This window comes from Leopardus geoffroyi, chromosome D2 (assembly GCF_018350155.1).
Source record: "Leopardus geoffroyi isolate Oge1 chromosome D2, O.geoffroyi_Oge1_pat1.0, whole genome shotgun sequence".
NCBI lineage: Eukaryota > Metazoa > Chordata > Mammalia > Carnivora > Felidae > Leopardus > Leopardus geoffroyi.
Window position 1 is genome coordinate 65,169,516 of NC_059334.1, and position 19,869 is coordinate 65,189,384.

At 39.0% G+C, this 19,869-nt stretch overlaps 1 protein-coding gene across 6 annotated transcripts in view; it reads right to left on the minus strand.

The window, feature by feature from the left end:
- SORCS1 (sortilin related VPS10 domain containing receptor 1) overlaps positions 1–19,869 on the minus strand; it is a 547,844-nt gene that overhangs the window by 105,632 nt on the left and 422,343 nt on the right. For all 6 annotated transcript variants that reach the window (XM_045438838.1, XM_045438836.1, XM_045438837.1 and 3 more), the window contains exon 18: positions 10,032–10,203. In XM_045438838.1, coding sequence (XP_045294794.1) covers positions 10,032–10,203 — 172 coding nt within the window. The remainder of the gene's footprint in view (positions 1–10,031; positions 10,204–19,869) is intronic.

The window sequence follows — 19,869 nt, forward strand, 5'->3', positions numbered from 1 at the left end:
TTCATTAGAGTACTTTGGGAGAGAACATGAAAATGGCAGTGATGGAGTTTCTGACAATAGGGGCTTTTCCTCAACTTTAACAGACTTATGTGGTTCTCTGAGTAACAGGTGGGGGAGCCAAGCTTTGGGAGTTTGAACCAGCTATGTTACACAGCCCTTTCTGTCACCTAGATGTGGAGGGTGGCCTCACATGCTATTTGAAGGACACTTTCCATTTCTTGCACATGTCAAGTCTGCACAATTTTTACTCCGACACATACAAGCCAGCATCAGTGTACCTAGCCTTTGAGAATCTTCCATCACTAAGACGTTCTCTTCTTCGCTCTGATGTTAGCAAGGTTTTCATTGATATTCTTATGTTAGAATTAGGACAAGCATTAGTACAGAACAAAGGACGGGATTTAGATTTCAGATGAAGAGTTAAACATGTTTTGGATGTGATGGAAAATTTAAGAGTCTTTTCCTTTTAAGTTTGGGCTTCATCTCTATACTCCTTGGGGAAGCCTATCCAAATCCACACACGCTGACTGAGTTCTATCCATGTGTTAGGCGCAGTGAGAAGAGATGTTGGGCCTACAACCAAGCATGGCATGATTCACACCTTAACGGCATTTACTGTGTTGTGGGGGCTGCCAAGAATATTATTACACTATAATGCAGTAAACTAAATTGTATGTTTGTTTTCAATGAATATAAAATGTTTACTATTTTATATTTCATGTGGTTAGATTGTTATTTGAAACTTGATACGGCAGAGACCCTTGTTCACCAAAAACACAGATCTCTACAAAATGAAATAGGTCTACTCATAAATGAAAAGTACATGCTGTAAACTTGGAACTTAGTAAAATATGTGTTGGAGAACCAATAAATACACACGATAACTATTTGGTGGCACAGCTGATTCCTCAGGCCATTCAAACTTCACTTGATATGTACAGGAGGTGGAGCCTACATGGAGGGGCTTGTATGTAAATAACTGGGGGCAAAGAATGGGGCATGATATCAGTCCCTAGCCCTATCCAGTCCAATAGACAGAAGACAAGCCTATGGGAGAAAACTGAATTATGAGTAAGCCAGGAGACACATAGGCCTAATCCGTGGTGTCCAAATGACAAAATATCATACCAAACTGGAGAGTCTCATGCCTATCTCTGCATTAATCACACTGCAGTGTAATTATCGGAATGTAGTGGGGACTTCTTGGCCCCTTTGGTACCTTGAGGACTTGTTACTTTAGAAGCATCAGAAGCTTGGCAGTAATGTCCCTACTGTTGTGAAAAATTGGCACTAGGTATGGTGGCAAGAGCCTGATACTGTATTTAAAGCGAATTTAGGAGTGTCAAATTCAAATGAGAAGCGGATTCAGAGACTTTGAGGGGGATAATACAGACCGCGTGTGTTGCCAGTGGCATATGTCAGGGGTTTTGTTTGTTTCTGTTTTGGATTTGATTACATAATTCTTCTAATCTAATTCATACCCAAGACTCTGGAGAAGTTGGGCATACACGGAGGACAAACTCTCTGAGTCCTGCATTCATGTCCTGTATTTCCAATATTCTTTAGAATGGATAAAACAATACCAGATACATAGAAGCCATTCAATACAGATAGAATTTTACAAAGAGAAGGAAACCTAGAAAGGATTTGGGATCTCTTGTTGCTAAAATGGTCTTCAACAAATTGATCGCAAGCCATAATATTCTCTCAAAATCCAGGAGGAAAATTTGGCTTTATATATGACCAGTGTGTAAGAATATAGCAGCAGCCATAAGCCAGACTGGCTATTGGCCTATTTTGCTAATAGCTAATAGCTATAGCTAATAGCTATTGCTATAGCTAATAGCTATAGGCTATTTTGCCTATTTTTTCTACTTCTTGGTCTTTGTTACCATGTGTCTCCAGGGAAGTATTTCTAGGGAACATTAGGAACTACATGAGGTCCATTCCCAGAACTTGGCTCTTTCCACCAGACAGAAGTAATAAAAAGGTCAGATACCATACAGCCTGGATCTGACTCCTGACTCTATGTGTAAGTAGCTGTGGGATCTCAGGTAAGTTACTTTGCCTTTCTGTGCTTTAACTGTGCTATCTATAAAATGCAATGAGGAGGGTAACACCTACTCCCCTAGGGTTGCTGTGAGATCTCAATGAAATAATACAAGAAAATATTCACAAACTGGACTACACTCAGTGTTCATTAAAGGCTGGATATCCAAATTGTTGTCACTGTGTTACATTTATCAATGCTCCCCAGCTCCTCAGAGACACTCTACTTTCCTTTACTTTGTATGCCTGATCATGTGCATCACCCAAGCCTATGTATATAACCCAGAGATTAATAGAGAAACCGGGTGTTTCTGTAAGGACAGTTTGTGAACATCAGCACAGAATCCCACAGCTGCATTTGAGTTCCCCAGGGCCTCTTGATGTGGGGACAGTCTTTTTGGCTTGTACTTTGCACTCGGAGACAAGAGCATCAAGGGGCCAGGTCTGACAGCTGAAGATAGCAGATTTCTTTCTCGCTGCTGTAGCTTTGCCCACTCAAGTGGAATGAACTAACTTGTTATTTTTTTTCCCCTTCGTGCGCCCAGAAGGCATGAATTTACACATCTTAGAACCAGATTCCCCAATCTGTTCTCACATCACTCAGCCAAGTCTGAGATTCCTGATGATCTTTGTTACATAGAAAGCAAAGGTGAATGGATGAGAGCCTGGCCTCTGTCCCTGGAGGGTGTACAAAGGCCAGAGTCGACCAGGCGTGAGTTCTTGTTTCAGACCTTGCGCTATTGTGCTCTTAGAAATGGAACAAAACTCTGAATTCTGAAGCCTGCTTCCACACAAACATCTGCTGCTTCAAAAGATCATGTCCTTCTAAGTCATCATAACCAGGTTCCTTATATCTCTGGGAAAGATGACTTCATGCTCACTATACAGGGAAGTATAGAATATAGGATTGACCCAGGAAGTACATCCTTTCCTAAATGTCCCCAAAGTTTTCTTTCTGTTTTCTTTTTTTTTTTTCCCTAAAGACCTAAATACAAAATGTACAGATATATGCTATTTGAATTTCTCAAATGATTTTTAAGTAAGCTGTTTGTCAAGCATTAAAAGACATAAAGAAAAAATAGGTAAATCAAATATAGAACTTGATTTTTTTTTTTTACAAAATGAATGCATCCATTAATCAATGAAAAAAATTGAAAATTTCCAGTACCCCCAAATCCCACCCCCCCGACCACCTCCTTTCCAAGGGTAACTGTCACTGTCACTTCTGTTACCATAAATTAGCTTTGCCTACTTTTGCAGCTTAATTAAACAGAATCACATGATACATACATACATATATATATGTATATATATGTATTTTTTTTCTCGGTCTGATTTCTTTACTGTAGTAGTGGATATGAGATTCATCCAAGTTTATGTAGGGAGGAATAGTTTGTTCTTTTTCATTGTTGTACTGCATTCCATTTTATAAGTATAATGTAACTTATTTCTTGATGACAGTGTTGATACATGTTTGTTTCCAGTTTGACCTCTTATGAGTAAGTCCACCATGTATATTATTTTCCACATATTCTGGTGCATATTTGTATGCATTCTGATGAGTGTACACTTAGGAGTAGAAATCCTGGGTTATAGTCTGCACATATATTCACAGAATAGTACAGTGATTAGTAGTTAATGTCAAACAGATCTCTAAAACTGTAACAATTCATGCTCCAAGCACTATTGTATGAATGACCAGTTACTCCAACAATAATACTTGGTATTATTAGTGTTTGAAAATGTTAATCTTCTGATAGGTAGATAGTAATATCTTATTTTAGTTTTCAGGTGTGTTCCTGATGAGCAGTGATGTTGAGAATTTTTTCATATGCTTATCACCTATTTGGTTGCCCTCTTTGAGAAGTCCATTTAAGTCATTTGTGCATTTTCTAGTTAGTTGCCAGAATTTTTGTAGAATTGATTGTAGAATTCATTTATAATTTTCTGGGCAGGAGTCCTTTATTGAACTTACGTATTGCAAATAACTTCTTACCCTCCAGGGCTTATCTTTTTATTTTCTAAATAGTGTATTTTCAAGAAAAGAAATTCCTAATTTTAATATAGTCTAATCAAATCATATTATTCTGTATATTTAGTACGTTTCATTTCCTATTTTAAAACAATCTCTGCTTAACAATTCTCTTCTGCATTTTCTTTAAACACTTTAGTTTTATCTTTCAAAATGAGATGGACAACCCAGTTGGAATTATTTTTGTGTTAAGAGAAATCAAGATTCACGTATTCCCACGTGGACTTTGATGGCACTGCACTGTGTATTGAAAAGATAATTTATCTACTCTACTACAGTGTATCATTTGTCACAAAGAGTATGATGTATATATACACACACACACACACACACACACACACACACACACACACGCATATATATGTATGCGTGTATTTCTTGACTCACTATTCCTTCTCTTGATCAGCTTGGATATATAGGATATATATACATACATATATATATAGGATATATATACACACACACACATATATATACATATATACATATATGTATATACACACCACATATACACACACATATATGTATATATGTGTTTGTACATATATGTGTGTATATATGTATACATATATATATATATCTTGACACGTTCTTAATTACTATAGCTTTATAATAAATTTTGATATCTGTAATGTAAACCATCCAGTTCTGTGAGTCATCTTTAAGATTATCTTTGCTATTCTTGAGCCCTTGCTTCTTCATATAAGTTTTGTGATCATGCAATTTTCACCCACAAATATATGCTGGGACTTCAGTGAAATCGCCTTGAATATAAGACCAATGAGGGGGAAATTGGCATCTTTTCATAACCTTGCATGTTTCAATTCACAATCATGGTATATTTCACTACACATTTTATGTTTTTAAAAATTTTTTCCAAATGTGTTGTAGTGTTCTGGGTAGATATATTGAAAATAAGGTGTTAGTTTTGTTTGTAGGTATGCATATTTTAATGTCATTCATTCCTTTATTCATTCATTCGTTAATTTAAATTCAAGTTGGTTAACATATAGTGTAGTATTGGTGTCAGGAGTACAATTTAGTGATTCATCACTTACATATAACACCCAGTGCTCATCCCAACAAATGCTCTTCTTAATGCCCATCACTCATTTAACCCATCCTCCCACCCAAAACCCCTCCAGCAACCCTTAGTTTGTTCCCTATGTTTAAGAATCTGTTATGGTTTGTCTCCCTGTCTGTTTTTTTATCTTATTTTTCCTTCCCTTCCACTATGTTCATATGTTTTGTTTCTTAAATTTTTATAAAGTATATTATATATAATTATACATATGATTTTTAATTGGTTCAGAGGATTTATATGCCCAACTATCAAGACTTACTCTAAATCTAGAGTACTTAAAATGTGTTTGAATGATCAATTAACACAGGTTTGAAAATCAAAACCAATGGAACACAGTATCTAGAAACAAATCCACAGAGGTACATTTAATTGATTTATGACAAAGGCTCACGGCAATTCAGCATGAGAAGAACTGTCTTTCAGTGGTGCTGGATCAATGGATATGCAAAGAGAAAAACCTGTTTCTACCTTGGTTTTATTCAAGATGGTATAGACTTAAATGTGGAAACTAAAGAAAAACTGTGGCATGATTTCACAACCTTGGGTTAGACACAGACTTCTTAAGTAAGCCACAAAAATCACTATTTATTTTATGTAATTAATGATAATATTTGGGTTTATACCTACTATTTCTGTATCTGTTCTATTTGTCTTGACTGTAAGAATGTTTCCTCTCCTCTCTTTCTTTTCTTTTGGATTAATGAGGTGCATTTAATATTATTCCAGTTCCTCTGTCAATAACTTGATAGTTTAATGTCTCTGACTATTCTTTTAGCTGTTTCTCTAGATATTAAAGCACATATTCTGGACTTGCTGGTGTCTAATATAAATTAGTACTTTTACTTCTTTACAGACATTTCATGGAACTAAAAACACGTTAATGCCATTTAATACACACTGAATTATTGTTGTCATGTATTTAAATTCTACATACACTTTAAACCCATAGCTGATCGTTATTGGCCTGCAAAATTATTATTAATTGCAATTTACCCCCAAATATGCCTTCTTTCTTTCTCTTCACTCTTTACATTATTGTACTTTTATCTGGCATGATTTTCTTTATGCCTGAAGAATTACCTTTAGTATTTCTTTTTATAGAAATCAGGTTATACAACTCATCTCGGTTTCTGTCTGAGAAATGTCTTTATTTTACCTTCACATTTGTTTTTCCTCCAGAACTTCAAAAATGTCATTCCATTTTCTCCTGGGCTGCTTTAAAAAATTTTCTCTGTGTTTTTAGATTTCAGTAGTTTGAATATGATACCTACATGAGTTTTGTTTTCTTTGTATATCTCCTGCTTGGGGTTTGTGGATTCTCTCCCATCTATGTTGATATGCTCACACCTTTTGTCAGTTTCAGAATATTATTAGACATTATCTCTTCAAAAATGATTCTGACTCTATACCTTTCTTCTCTCCTCTGGGTCTCCACTTACATTTATGGTAGTCTTTTATCATTTTCCCTTATTATTCTTTTTTTTTAAGTTTACTTATTTTGAATTTTTTTTTAAAGTTTATTCATTATTGAGAGACAGAGGGAGACAGAGCATGAGCATGGGAGGGACAGAGAGAGGGGAAGACACAGAATCTCAAGCAGGCTCCAGGCTCTGAGCTGTTAGCACAGAGCCTGTCTCCGGGCTCAAACTCACAAGCCACAAGATCACGACCTGAGCCAAACTCAGATGCCCAACTGACTGAGCCACCCAGGCGCCCCTAAGTTTACTTGTTTTGAGAGAGAGAGAGAGAGACAAAGAGAGAGTGAGTACTTGTGTGAGCAGAGGAGGGGAATGTGAAAGGGAGAGAGAGTATCCCAAGCAGGCTCTGCACTGTGGGCAAGCCCAAGAGCAAGCCCAATGCGGGGCTTTAACTCACCAACCATGAGATCAGAAGCTGAGCCAAAACCAGGAGTCGGAGGCTTAACCAACTGAGCCACCCAGGTGCCCCTTCCCTTCCTATTTTCTCTATTTTCTATCCTTCTTCTCTTATGCCAAATGCTAAAGTTCCAATTGTCCTTTCTTCCAGTTAACTGATCCTCTATCTATATGGGTTCAGTCGGCTGTAAATCCATCTAACTTCTTAATATCAGTTATTACATCTTTATTTCTACAACTTCCATTTGTTGACTGCCTCCTGATTGCTGCTGGTGGGTTACATTTTCTATCTTAACCCATATTCATGAACATATTAAATATATCTCAGACAACTGTTCTTTTTTCTGATGCTTTTTTTCCTCCTCATGGTCCTCTTTCTGGATATATATGTAATATTTTAAATTAAATGTTCAATATTTTATATGAAAAACAAATATGATGGAGTTTTCTAGAAGTCTCAAGAACCCAGTGTTGTATTGCTCACCAGAGCTTCCTTCCCTGATAGTCCCTGAACTCTAATTTTTGTTTCCTCAAAATGTAATCCTTCTAAAAACTATGCTTGACTTCTCATCCTTTTTGTGACTGTGTTCTATTTTTTCTGTATCACGTAGATGCTGCCAAACAACTCAGAGAGGGACAAAAATGCACAGAATTGTGCTACTTTTCTATGTTTCTCTTCTCTCTGGGATTTGACCTGAAGTCAACTTTTATCTTCCCAGCCTTGTGAGCCAACTCTTTAGCCAACACTTTCTGTTCGACCTTCTAACTGGGAATCTGAAATGTGACCTCCTCTACATGTGATGTATGAACTGGCAAAGTTCTTGAGAGGAATTCAGCATGAACTGTTGGACTCATGGCAATGAATGTGCTATCTATGAACAAAAGAATTTTGTTTGCCTAAACCCTCTTGACAATTCTGTCACAGTCTTCTTCCCCCTTATCTCTCTCTCTCTCTCTCAGAATCTTATTCTGGCTCTCTCTCTCTCTCTCTCTCTCTCTCTCTCTCTCTCTCTCTCTATATATATATATATATATATATATATATATATATAAATTTATTTGCTGTGAGCTAATATGTCATAGCCTCAGGCACTGGTCCCAGTTCTGTGAAATGCAAGCAACTCCAATTGGCCTAAATTGGTCTGCATCTTTCTAGAGCCAACTGAAAAATTTGGGAAAACCTTAGTATCTAGGCGATTAGGTATGGTTGAAAGGCACTTATTAAGGAGATACCAGAAAGGAGTATTAGGTTACAAGAACGGTTCTCTAAGTGGTTCTTGGACCAGAAGCCTCAGCACCACCCTGAGCTGGAGTTTCAAACTCATTAATTCACAGTTGTTTTTCCTACAGGAATTAAAATACCAATGATTTTGATCAATCCTGACAAAGCAATCCTAATTGCTTCATCTTTTCCCCTTCAAGTCACACTGCAGAGCCTGTCAGGCTACACTATCCCCCTTGACTTTGCCCTTATTTTGTTGTTTATTCTTTTTTTTAAAGTTTACTTATTTACTTTGAGAGAGAGAGTGTGTGTGTGTGCATGAGCAGGGGAGGGGCAGAGAGAGAGAGTAAGAGAGAGAGAATCCCAAGCTTGATGTGGGCTTGAACTCAAGAACAGTGAGATCATGACCTGAGCTGAAACCAAGAGTCAGATACTTAACCAACTAAGCCACCTAGGTGCTCCTGTTTATATCAAAGCACAATGCATAACCTATGATCCTGTTGTAAATGTATATTCTTAGCCCCTGCCCCCCCAACTTACTCAGTCAGAACCTTTGGAGAAATGGCCTGGGAAAACTGTTTTGACATGTTCACCAGGTAATTTTTCTTCATATTACAGATCGAAAGCCACTGAGCTATCAGAAGTTGATGGAAGTCAATGATGATGATCTTAATCCTGGTGTCGTTATTAACTTTTTAAAAAAGTTTATTTATTTCAAGACAGAGAGAGTGCACATGCACGTACAGGGGTTGGAGTAGAGAGAGAAAGGGAGGGAGGGAGAGAGAGAGAGAGAGAGAGAGAGAGAGAGAGAGAGAGAGAATCCCAAGCAGGCTCTGCACTGTCAGCAGACAGCCCAATGCAGGGTTCAATTTCACGAACCCTGAGATCATGATCTGAGCCAAGATGAAGAGTTGGACGCTTAACCGACTGAGCCACCCAGGTGCCCCTCATTATTAACTTTTTAAATCCCTTTGTGTTCACAAGGCCTAGCACAGTGCTTCCCATATTTTAGCACTCAGAAAACACGGCTGGATACAGCACTGCCTGGCTTCATAATTGAGATCATTTAATGAAATTATTTCTCCTTTAGAGAACATCTTCCTCATTTGCAAGATGATAAAAATGCCTGTGTGTATTTTAAAAAACACAGTATAAGTTTCATTTTATCTAGTCTACATTTTCAGAAATCTCAGGTAACCATAATTTGTCAAATAGTAATTGATCCTCATAGTGATATTGCAGAGGTGCTACAAAAATACAAACTCTCAATTGCCAAAGACAGTATACTCAATTATATTTAGATTAGCCTTTGTGTTCCATGTATGGCCAGCAGGCTGCCTTCGGAAAAGAAAAGCCAAGACTTCAGGTTGAGAGAGGAAGACAGCAGTAATACCTTTTAGGCTGAACATGTGTGTGTGCTTAATTATTTTAGGAATACCATTAATGTATTCTGAGGAACCTTTTTGCCGGAAGTGCCAGTAAGGCACAATTAACTCCAAAAAGAATTCCCAAGAAGTGATAGATTAGGTCAGCATGAAGAACAACTTGCAGTGAAATGAAAATAATTGAGGAAATGTGTCAGAGAGGGCGAAGTCGCAGCAGCAACAACCACAAACCAAAGACCTAAAGGTAGAAAAACATAAAAAGTTTCAACGACGTGTAAAAAAAATAAATAAATAAACAAAACAAAACAAAACCACACCAAACCTGATTTCCTAGGAAAAAATCACTGGCCCTAGAAGACAAAAGGGATTCGGGCTTTGGTCCTACCTCTTCCAGCTGCACCATGAGAGTAACGTTGTGCCCCTGTTCTGCTGTCAACTTCCCATCAGCAGTGACGATCCGCAGCCCCCGCGGGGCCTTCCCGGGACACTTCTGCGGTTTGGCAGTGTACTGTTCTCTTACTCCATCGGTGCAGTTATTGGAAACCACTTTCCTATACCTAAAACGAGAGAAGCTCACGTTGTAATCCGGCTCATTACCATTCAAATCACTCCCAATTTTTTAAAGCCAGACCTACCACTGTGTAGCCCTGAGGGCTATCAATAACTACACAGCATGGTTCTCTGAGGATTAGAGCTAATTCCTATAAAGCACCCACCAGAAAGACAAATCATCAGAGGAACATACTGTACATATTATTAGCACTTTAATACCATTCTTTTATTCTGTCAGTGAATCATTTCACTTCAGAGCTACGGGAGGTGCGCAGCAATAGAAGCCATGCTTCTTGCCCTCACCATGTTTATAATCTGGAAGATACATCTGTCAGCAGTCTAGGAGATACTTTAAAGGCTATAGGATTGAGGGTTAGAATGAGTAATGCATATTGCAAGGGAATTTGCAATTCAGGCAAAGAATAGATTGTTATGGATTATGTGACTTAACATTAAACCCCATAGAGGATGCTATGGTCATGGTGTAGTACAGAAAGTTGGCTAAATGTGATCGTTTCTACTCGATATTTTAGGAAGAGATATACTGGCTAATGATTGAAAACTCATAATAAGGAGACCAGTATGCAGACTGAGTAAATCTTCCCTCTTCTTTCACTTCTTTCTTCTTATTTTCACTTTAATAGAGGAAAAAAAAAAAAGGATTATTCCACAAATTGGTCCTATGCAGTTTATCAGATTCATAATGAATTAGAATCTGTGCTTTTAGGACAATTCACCTTTAAGACTTTGAGCTTCAGTGTTATCTGTTCATCATCTTTTTGGGTGGGGGCCATAGTAACCACTTTATGAATTCATATATAATAGACTTCCCAAGCCCACTTACCTAGAATGAGTGGTGGAGCTCAGAGTGGAAGCAAAGTCTAAGGTCGTTCCACTCTTCTAGACCAGAAGTGGAGACACTTTTAACACAAAGAGCTAGATAGGAAATATTCTTGCTTTGCCAGCTATCTGCTGTTTGTCACAAGTACTCAACTCTTTGATTGCAGCATGAAAGTAGACACAGGTAATGCATAAAAGAATGGAGACAGCTGGCTTTCAGTAAAACCTTATTTCCCGATGCTGGCAGTATGCCAGCTATGACTCGCAGGCCATAATTTCCTACTCCTTCAAATCTAGCCAATGTCCTTTCCTGCGCTTTGAGTCTCAGGACTGACTGCTTAAGATCATGGTTGAGAAAGTCAAATTAAACACTGTCTGGGAAAGTACTCTGGACACCACGGATCACTCTAAGGTCAGTTATTAGTATGTAATTCACCTCACAAGGTAGTCGTACAAATTAAATGGATTGATGTACACAGAGTATTTAAAACCGCCCTGATGATTAGCAAGTGCTTATGAAAGGTTACCAGTTATTTTTACTTAATATTATTATTTCTGTGACCTGTTCATAATCTTCACAGCTTCCAAATGTCCTTAGGATACGCCATAAATCCTGTCATCTTGTGCATGAAGCCCTCTGCAAGCTCACTTCACTACGTCTCTGAATTCTTTCTCACCAAAAAGCTCCTTCTGCCCTAGCCAAACCTGTTTTCAATCCTTTTGAGAGTACTTATTTTCTTTTGCTCATTCTGCTTCTCTGTCTTCGTGCATGCTCTCTCAGCTGCCTAAAACTTACACTTTAAGTAACAAATCCTTTCATCTGTCTTTTCCTGACAAGGATAGTAAAATAAGAAGTGAAATAATGAAAAGTTCATATAGAGAGAGTGCTAATTATACTTGTCATTGTGCTAAGTTCTTTACATGACTTTTGCCATTTATCTTAAAAATACCCTGAAATGTTCTGCTTAAGGAAAGTATTATTCTCAATATATAGATGAAGAAGCTAAGATTCATGGAAGTTAACCAGTTTTCTCATGATCACATAGTCAAGACCCCAGAAAATGTGTCTCTAGAACATTTCCTCCCTTTACCACGACTGTACTGACTCTTTAAATAGAAGGAGATTGTCCCCCCTCTGAACTCTTAAAGGAATCCTTATGATTTGCCTGATAGGAACCCATTTATGCCTTGTCTGACTGTCTTCCTGTGTGACTTGAAGTTTAAGTTCCTTGAGGGCATCCTTGTCCCGGGGCACATGCAAAGCTGATAGCAGATTCACACTGGGATGACTGTACTGTGTGTGTGTGTGTGTGTGTGTGTGTGTGTGTGTGTGTGTGTGTGTATGTTTTAATTTAAACGTTCATTTGCTTATTTTTGAGAGAAACAGCATGAGTGGGGAAGGGGCAGAGAAAGAGGGAGACAGAGAATCCCAAGCAGGCTCTGCACTTCCAGCACAGAGCCCGATGTGAGGCTCGAACTCATGAGAACTGTGAGACCAAGACCTGAGGTGAAACCAAAAGTCGGACACTTAACCGACTGAGCCACCCAGGAGCCCCTGACTGTACCATTTCAAATGCTAAAGTATCAGCATAGCAGTTGGTTAGGACCACTGCCCCAAACCCTTCAAGCACCTCACTCACCAGCCCAGCTGTGACCAATTCCTATCTTTGGAGTCCCTGCTTCTCCTTACAATCCAGAAACTAAGGGGTTAACACCTAGCCCCTCAGGCAGCCTCCAAATCTCTGCTCCTGCACTAGGATCCTTACCCATTCTGATTGGTCATTATCTTGGGTGAGCATTTTTAACATCACTCCATTTGATATTTAAGAAAATCCACTGTGCTTGAGTGCCTACTGATTAAAAGAGAAAATAATGGTAGATGGGAGAAAGAGAGAGAAAAAAAAAATGCACCAGCATTGCAGAATGGTGACATTCTGGTACCAGCAAAGGTAGCAAGAAAATGACCAGTGATGTCACACGGTAATTATGCCATCCCAGTGAGTTTGTGCATCAGAAACTCCCTGCACGTTTCACTGAAGGCAGATTATGATTTTTAATCACTTAGCATCCAAGCACACCTGTGACTCTGTCTTGGCGAGCAGCTATAAAGACATGGGCTCACCATCACCACTGGCATCATCAGCTAGAGTACATTCCTTTGTTTGCCGCCGTTCTGACCAATCATTGCCCCAGGCTTTCCTGAATCCAGCAGCAACAGTTCTGCTTAAATCCAAAGCACGAATCCATCCCCCCCTGGGATTCTGCCACCGAGAAGACTGTTGGTAATTTTTTTTAAATGCTCATTAAAAACCATTCTGAAACCATTTTATTTCCTGGATGAAAATGGCATCACATTAGCCCTACCAGACCTGTCCCTGAAATTTAGAAGAAAATTGTGCAGAAATATAGAGTTCATTTACTCAAGTAAGCACACACCTGCTTTTTGCATTAGAGAATGGTTCTATTTTCATCCCAGCAGCTGTCCCTGGGTCTGAGTTACATAAATGAATAATGCATTTAATATGTTATTAAATGGGGCTGCTACCTCCATAATAACAAGGCAACTTATGATTATGTTGGACCTAAGCTCTGAATATTACTGGGATGCATTTAGTTGGTAAAGCATTCTTCAATCCGCCAAGAAGAAAAGTGCTTTGTAATGGCAAGGGAGTCTTTGTACAATTACTGAAAAGGAAACATTCTGCAAATGTGCCTTTGATATTACCGACCGCTCATCAGTAGATAGTGTCTTATTACTTCAACAGCCCCGACTTCAACCATTCTCTTCCTTCCCACCTTGAAACCCCTTTGTCACCTTTTCCTTTTTACCCTTACCTCCTTTGATTTTTCTTCGTTGCTGCCTGCCAGTCTTAAAACAGATGAAGGCCATAGCTTTTCTCTGAGAGTAAAACTGGAAAGAAAGCCATGAAAGTCCTCATTTTCTGTGATTTTACTATTTCGTAGTTTGGTTTTTTTTCTTGTGACTTTGGGGTGGTGGTAGAATATGGATGTTTATGACTATTCCCTGTGTGTTAAGGTGACACCGTAGTCTTGCTCAGTAGACTGCAACTAGGTCTGTCCTTTAGAATCACTTGCTGGCACTTTTAAAATAGATGCCAAGACCCTGTTCCCAGGGGTCTTGATTTCATTGAGAATTGATTAAATTGCGATTTAACTGAGAATTCTGGGCATTAGGGTGGTTTTGCTTTTGCTTTAAGTTCCCCTGGTGATTCTTGTGTGCATCCAGAACTAAAGACCACTTCCCTGGGGTTAAAACTAGTGTTGCGGAACCAAAGCGCCTGAGTTTAAATCTGGGCACTTACTGTATGAACCTGGTCAGTTACCCAACCTTTCTCTAACGCTTGGATTCTCCGCCTGTCAATTAGGGAGGGATAATTACAGCATCTTTCTTTTCAATGACGTTCTTGAGAAGATTAAATAAGATACTGCATTCAAGAGGGCTTAGTTTAGACTCTGATGCCTTGTTAGGACTTAATAAATATTAAAATATCAGTAGTTAGTTAAAAAGTTAGCATTTAAAGTATTAAACACGAACTTGCTATTACACAGCAAGTTTCCAGAAAACAGAAATTGCACTCTCATGATCTTAAAATCCAATCGGACTATGTCAATTTCTTTCTTAGACTCATTCAAAACTTCCTGTAGGCTTGTTCATAAAGGATCCCACTGAAGTTTTAAGTGCAGTCCCCAATCTATCCTCAGGGGACTTTTGTAGCTTCAGCCCTTTTCCAATGTGCTTCTTGAGCCCAGGCCACGCTGAAGGCTACATGCCTTCTTTCTCCCTGTGCTCTTCATTCTTCCTGGGCTGCTCTTTCCTCCTGTCAAGCTTTCACTCATTCTGTAAAAATCAGCTTAGAGATCATGTCTCTCTGTGGTGTTGTCTCTTGCCTTTTAAAGGGTAGTCATCACACATCATGACCAAGGCAGAGCTGTAACTGTAGGTCTTCCTACAGTCTAGGTAAGGCTTATGGTCACTGAGCTATGGTATCCCTCGTTTGTGCTCACAATGAGACTTTAAATGATTTGTTTTCTTGGATCATACTATGTGCCTTTGCTTTCAAGGGAAAACTGCCTTGTTACAACACTCAACAAAACAAAAGGCGGCGTGAGTCTTAGGGAGAAGGCAGCTAGCTGTGAGTACAGTGCATGACTAAGACTTAAAATCTTCCTAGACCCATGTTCCCATGTTTCAACACAAAACCTATGTAGTAGCCTTAACATCAACATTCAGGAAGAATGGGGTTCTGTGACTGACTGAGCAGGTTTCTCCAAGTTTCTCCCCTTCAAAGGAACAGTTCTCAGGTAAGCAAGCTTGGGATTAGGAGACCAGGAGGAGGAGGCTAGCTGATGGAAAAAAAAAAAACAAAAACAAAAACAAAAAAACAAAACAACTTTCCTTGCACTAAGCAGTAATTTATTTTGACTAGTAAATGGAATGTGACTTTATTTTGAATGTCAACGTGATGAAATGTTACATATGGCCCGGTTAAATGACTAAAAATCAAGAATCATGAGAATGACTCGTGGAATTCACGATCTGAGCCAATGAGTTGTACAACTAATTTATATAAAGAAGTTTTCCCTTTTTTTGAGCACCTGGAGTTCTAGGAATCCTAATACTGAATCATTGCAAATTGGTCATGGACATGTCAGAGTCTGAAGGGATCTCAAATATCATAAGTAAAAGCGATACAGTTCCGAGTTCTCCAAGGTCCCATGGGAAGCGATTGACAGCCCTGGGTCTCTAGACTAAGTTTACTGTCTCCTGCCACTGTGCAAGACAACCTGGATAAGAATCATTAATGCCAATACCACTGACACGGGCAAGAATAGCTATATGAGGACCTAGGTCTCCACACAGCGACATTCACCCTCTTCATTTCTCAACCCCAATGTCATCCCATAAAAATGTGGAAAACTATATCCTAGCAAGGTACGTACTCTAAAGAGTCAACTTCACGGCAACAAACAATTATTGAGTATCTGTTGTGAGACCGCACAGCTCTGCTAGACAACAGCTACACAGCCCCCTGTAGTGTTCAGTCTGTAAACTATGCAAGTGATCTCCTTTCTGTGGACTTTAAACACATGCACCACTTTTAGGACTGCTTATTCTCCATGGTGCACACTGACAAATCTTGCTGAGGAGATCACACTGAATATCAAAATCCCCTCCAAGCCCAGGAGTGGGGTCACTTGGGAGAAGACCACAGCCCTCAAAGCCCCTGGAAATAGTAACTCCAGGGCAATGGCAGGTTAGCCAGGGTCTAAGTGTTCTTATGGCTTATGTAGAAAGGAATGTGTTTCTAGAAAGAATTTTTAAAACATTCCAAATGTGTGTTGATAGTACGGAGATTGCTATTCTGCTAGAATTTATGTGTGTGTGTGTATGTGTTTGTGTATTTGCCAGACACATTAAATGTTCTTACATAGATACTGAATTAATGTTAAAAATTAATGCTAAAAATCTATTTAGGCCCCTTGAGTAAATATCCTCATTGCATATATTAACAAACTAACCCTGAGGGACAGTAAGAACTATTATTGTACATTCTTTCAGAAGGGATTAATGGCTTCTCAAAAGAAGCTCCACAGACAGAAATTTCTATACACATACTTTTTTTTTTAATACATCTAGAAATATCTCTAGCTTAATAGCAAGAAGAAATCTGTCCCGTGAGAAGATTATCTTGGTTTCTTATAATAAACCAATCCAATGCCCACTTTATTTTATATTTACAGAATCTTTTACGATTGGCATGAAACAAGCGATGTCCTAGTTAATTTAGCAACTTGAATTTGTAGCATGTTCCCTGGATCCAAAATTGTATAAACAAGATTTAACCGTATAGAAGTACAACTAGAGACTGTGTTTGTGTATGTGTAAACTGAGATATTTATAGACACAGATGGAGAAACAAAAAGAAACAAATTTAGGGTAATTTCAGTACTAAAATGCAGGAAAATATACAAATGAAAACTGATTTCATTCTATTTGAATAAAAGGAACTTGTTCACTAATCAGGTAAAGGTGTTATCTGCCTTGAGTGGTAGCGGGAAAGAGACATGTGTTTTGATGCCTAGTAATCCTGTAACTTTATAAGTGTATACAGGTGATTATTTGTTTTACAGATGAAAAAAACAGGGGCTTAGATTAAACATGTCCTAGGTCACAGTAGTTGATACTATTAAGTATCAAATAAATGCCTGGGGCTATAGATACACCATGAAAGGATGTCTCCCCTCTTTTTTTCCTTCACTCCAGAGGAGCCCTTAGATGCTGACTATCGGTGATAGGCATATGCATTTTGCAAAGTGACCATTATCTGCTAGGCATTGTGCTACATGCTTTTTATATAGTGCTGCATTTAAGTCAAACCCCAAAAGCAAATAGCACAATCGTATAGGTTAAGAGGCTAAGGCTCAAAGAAAGGAAGCCACTTGCTAAGATAATAGTAAATGGCAGAAGTCATTTAAAACCCTTACTTGTTTCATTCTAAAATAACTCCCTTTTAGAACATCCCCATTACATTTCACTCTCTATCCATAATTCCTGAGGCCTTGGTCCAGCCTCCTGGCTTTCCATGGAATGGCTTGGGGAAGGTGTGAGGGCAAAGGATGAAAAGAGGCAGGGAGCTTACCATGGAGAACATGGTGGAACTTTGCTTACGTGAGGTTCCATGATGTGAACCTTAGAAATCGGACACCACTGGACCAAGAACTAAGGACAGGTAGCGCCAGCCACCTGCGGGACATTTTGCACCCATTTCCGCTCTTATTCCAATTATCTTTTCTCAGATGTAGCTAATTGCTAAAACAAAAATTGCTCATGTTTATATAGTGAAGCTGATAAAAATGTCGGCATCTCCTAAAAATAGTAATTCTGTTAGGCATAATCATAACTGATCCTAGACTGTTTCCATCCTGGTGAAGTAAGCAAACCCGCGAACACTGCTATATATACAGGGTAATAAGCTGACTCTGAAGGCAACCATAACCATTTGTAAGGGTGAGGCAAAATAAAAGGAAGAGGAAGGTTTATCTGCATGCTTTAAACCAAACTCTCAGAAGGTGCTGCTAGGAGATTTCCTTGTCAAACCCGACTGACAAGGGGCAGTCATTCAGTAGACCCTTTCAGTTCAAGTTCTGACTGTGTGTCTGCACCGTGGGCTCTGCTGGAAGGGGTGCCGTGATGCGGGCAGGGCACCTGGCCAGTACAACTGATGGAGTTGTCTCTCTTACCCACAGGCTGCCCTTTCCCTTGTGATTCCTCTGTATTTCATGCCTGCCTGATGCCAACACGGAATCCAGACTGACAGAGCATGGGTGCCCATGGATAGCTAAGACCAACTTGGGAGAGGCTTAGGATGCACTGTGGCTCCTTGGTCTATCATCAACTTCCAGGCATTGGCATCACGTGACCCTTTCAGCCTGGTCATCTCTTATTCTTTTTGCCTGAAGTGACCTTCCTCCCCTAGTGAACTTGGGAAATCCCACTCGGCCTTCCTCTCAGCATTTCCTTAGATAAGCCATTGGCATTTTTATTTTAAAAGAAGAGGACAGTTAATACAAATGAATCTCTAACATGTGGGACTCCTGGTAGTGTGTGAGCAGGAAGCTAGTGTTTTAACCCATATGGGGCAATATTTGGCATGGACTTGGCAATATTAGACCTGGGTCTGCAGGTCTAAGAAGCAAGCAGTTGGCTGAATGGGATTTGCTTTACAAGTCAGCAGAAACACTTCCAATTGCCAAAAGAGAATCTAATTATCTTTGGGTATTTTTATAACAATTATTACGGTACGAGCTTGTTAATTCCAACATTGACTATAGTGACAGAAAATAGAAAATAACCCCAATGTCCATGAAAAGGCATGGTGAAACAATACCAGGTACTTTAATACTCTGGAATTAAAAGAAATTATATGGAAGGGAGACCTATATATTCTGTCTTGGAAAGTTGTTTAAGATCTACCTCTGAATGAAAAGGAAAAACAGAATAATAATATATCTAATAGGAAATGAAATATAAGAACAACCTCTCAAATGAACTTTGTATATTCTTTCTTGGCATAATTATTTGCTGGCAAATGCAAAGTGTTCAGAAGCATGAATACCAAACAGATCACAGTTGTGTCGGAAAAGGGGGCAGGAGAGGGGTGACGATCTGAATTGTTTTTTTAAACACAGAAAAACATATGTATATATTTCTTTTGCAATTAAATACTTTTTTTTTTTTCAACGTTTATTTATTTTTGGGACAGAGAGAGACAGAGCATGAACGGGGGAGGTGCAGAGAGAAAGGGAGACACAGAATCGGAAACAGGCTCCAGGCTCCGAGCCATCAGCCCAGAGCCCGACGCGGGGCTCGAACTCACGGACCGCAAGATCGTGACCTGGCTGAAGTCGGACGCCCAACCGACTGCGCCACCCAGGCGCCCCTGCAATTAAATACTTTTAAGTGAAAAACTAAATTGTTAATGGCGGCCCTGTAGTGGCTTACATCAAATACGGAATCTGTGTTTATAAATTCCAGTGACTCAACACAAAGCCAGGACGGTTCCAAGGTGAGGGGCTGGAGGGACATTTCATTCTTTTTCAATTTCATCTATTCTTTACCACTTGCCAAGTTCTGAGCTGGCTCCAGATACAGCAAATGGGAATTTGATGGGAGGAGGCTTTCTACGAAGATGATTTCAGGCACCTGCTCCAGCTAAGGATCTTCTTGTTCTTTTTTTTTTTTTTTAATTTTTTTTTTTTAAAGTTTATTTATTTTTGGGACAGAGAGAGACAGAGCATGAACGGGGGAG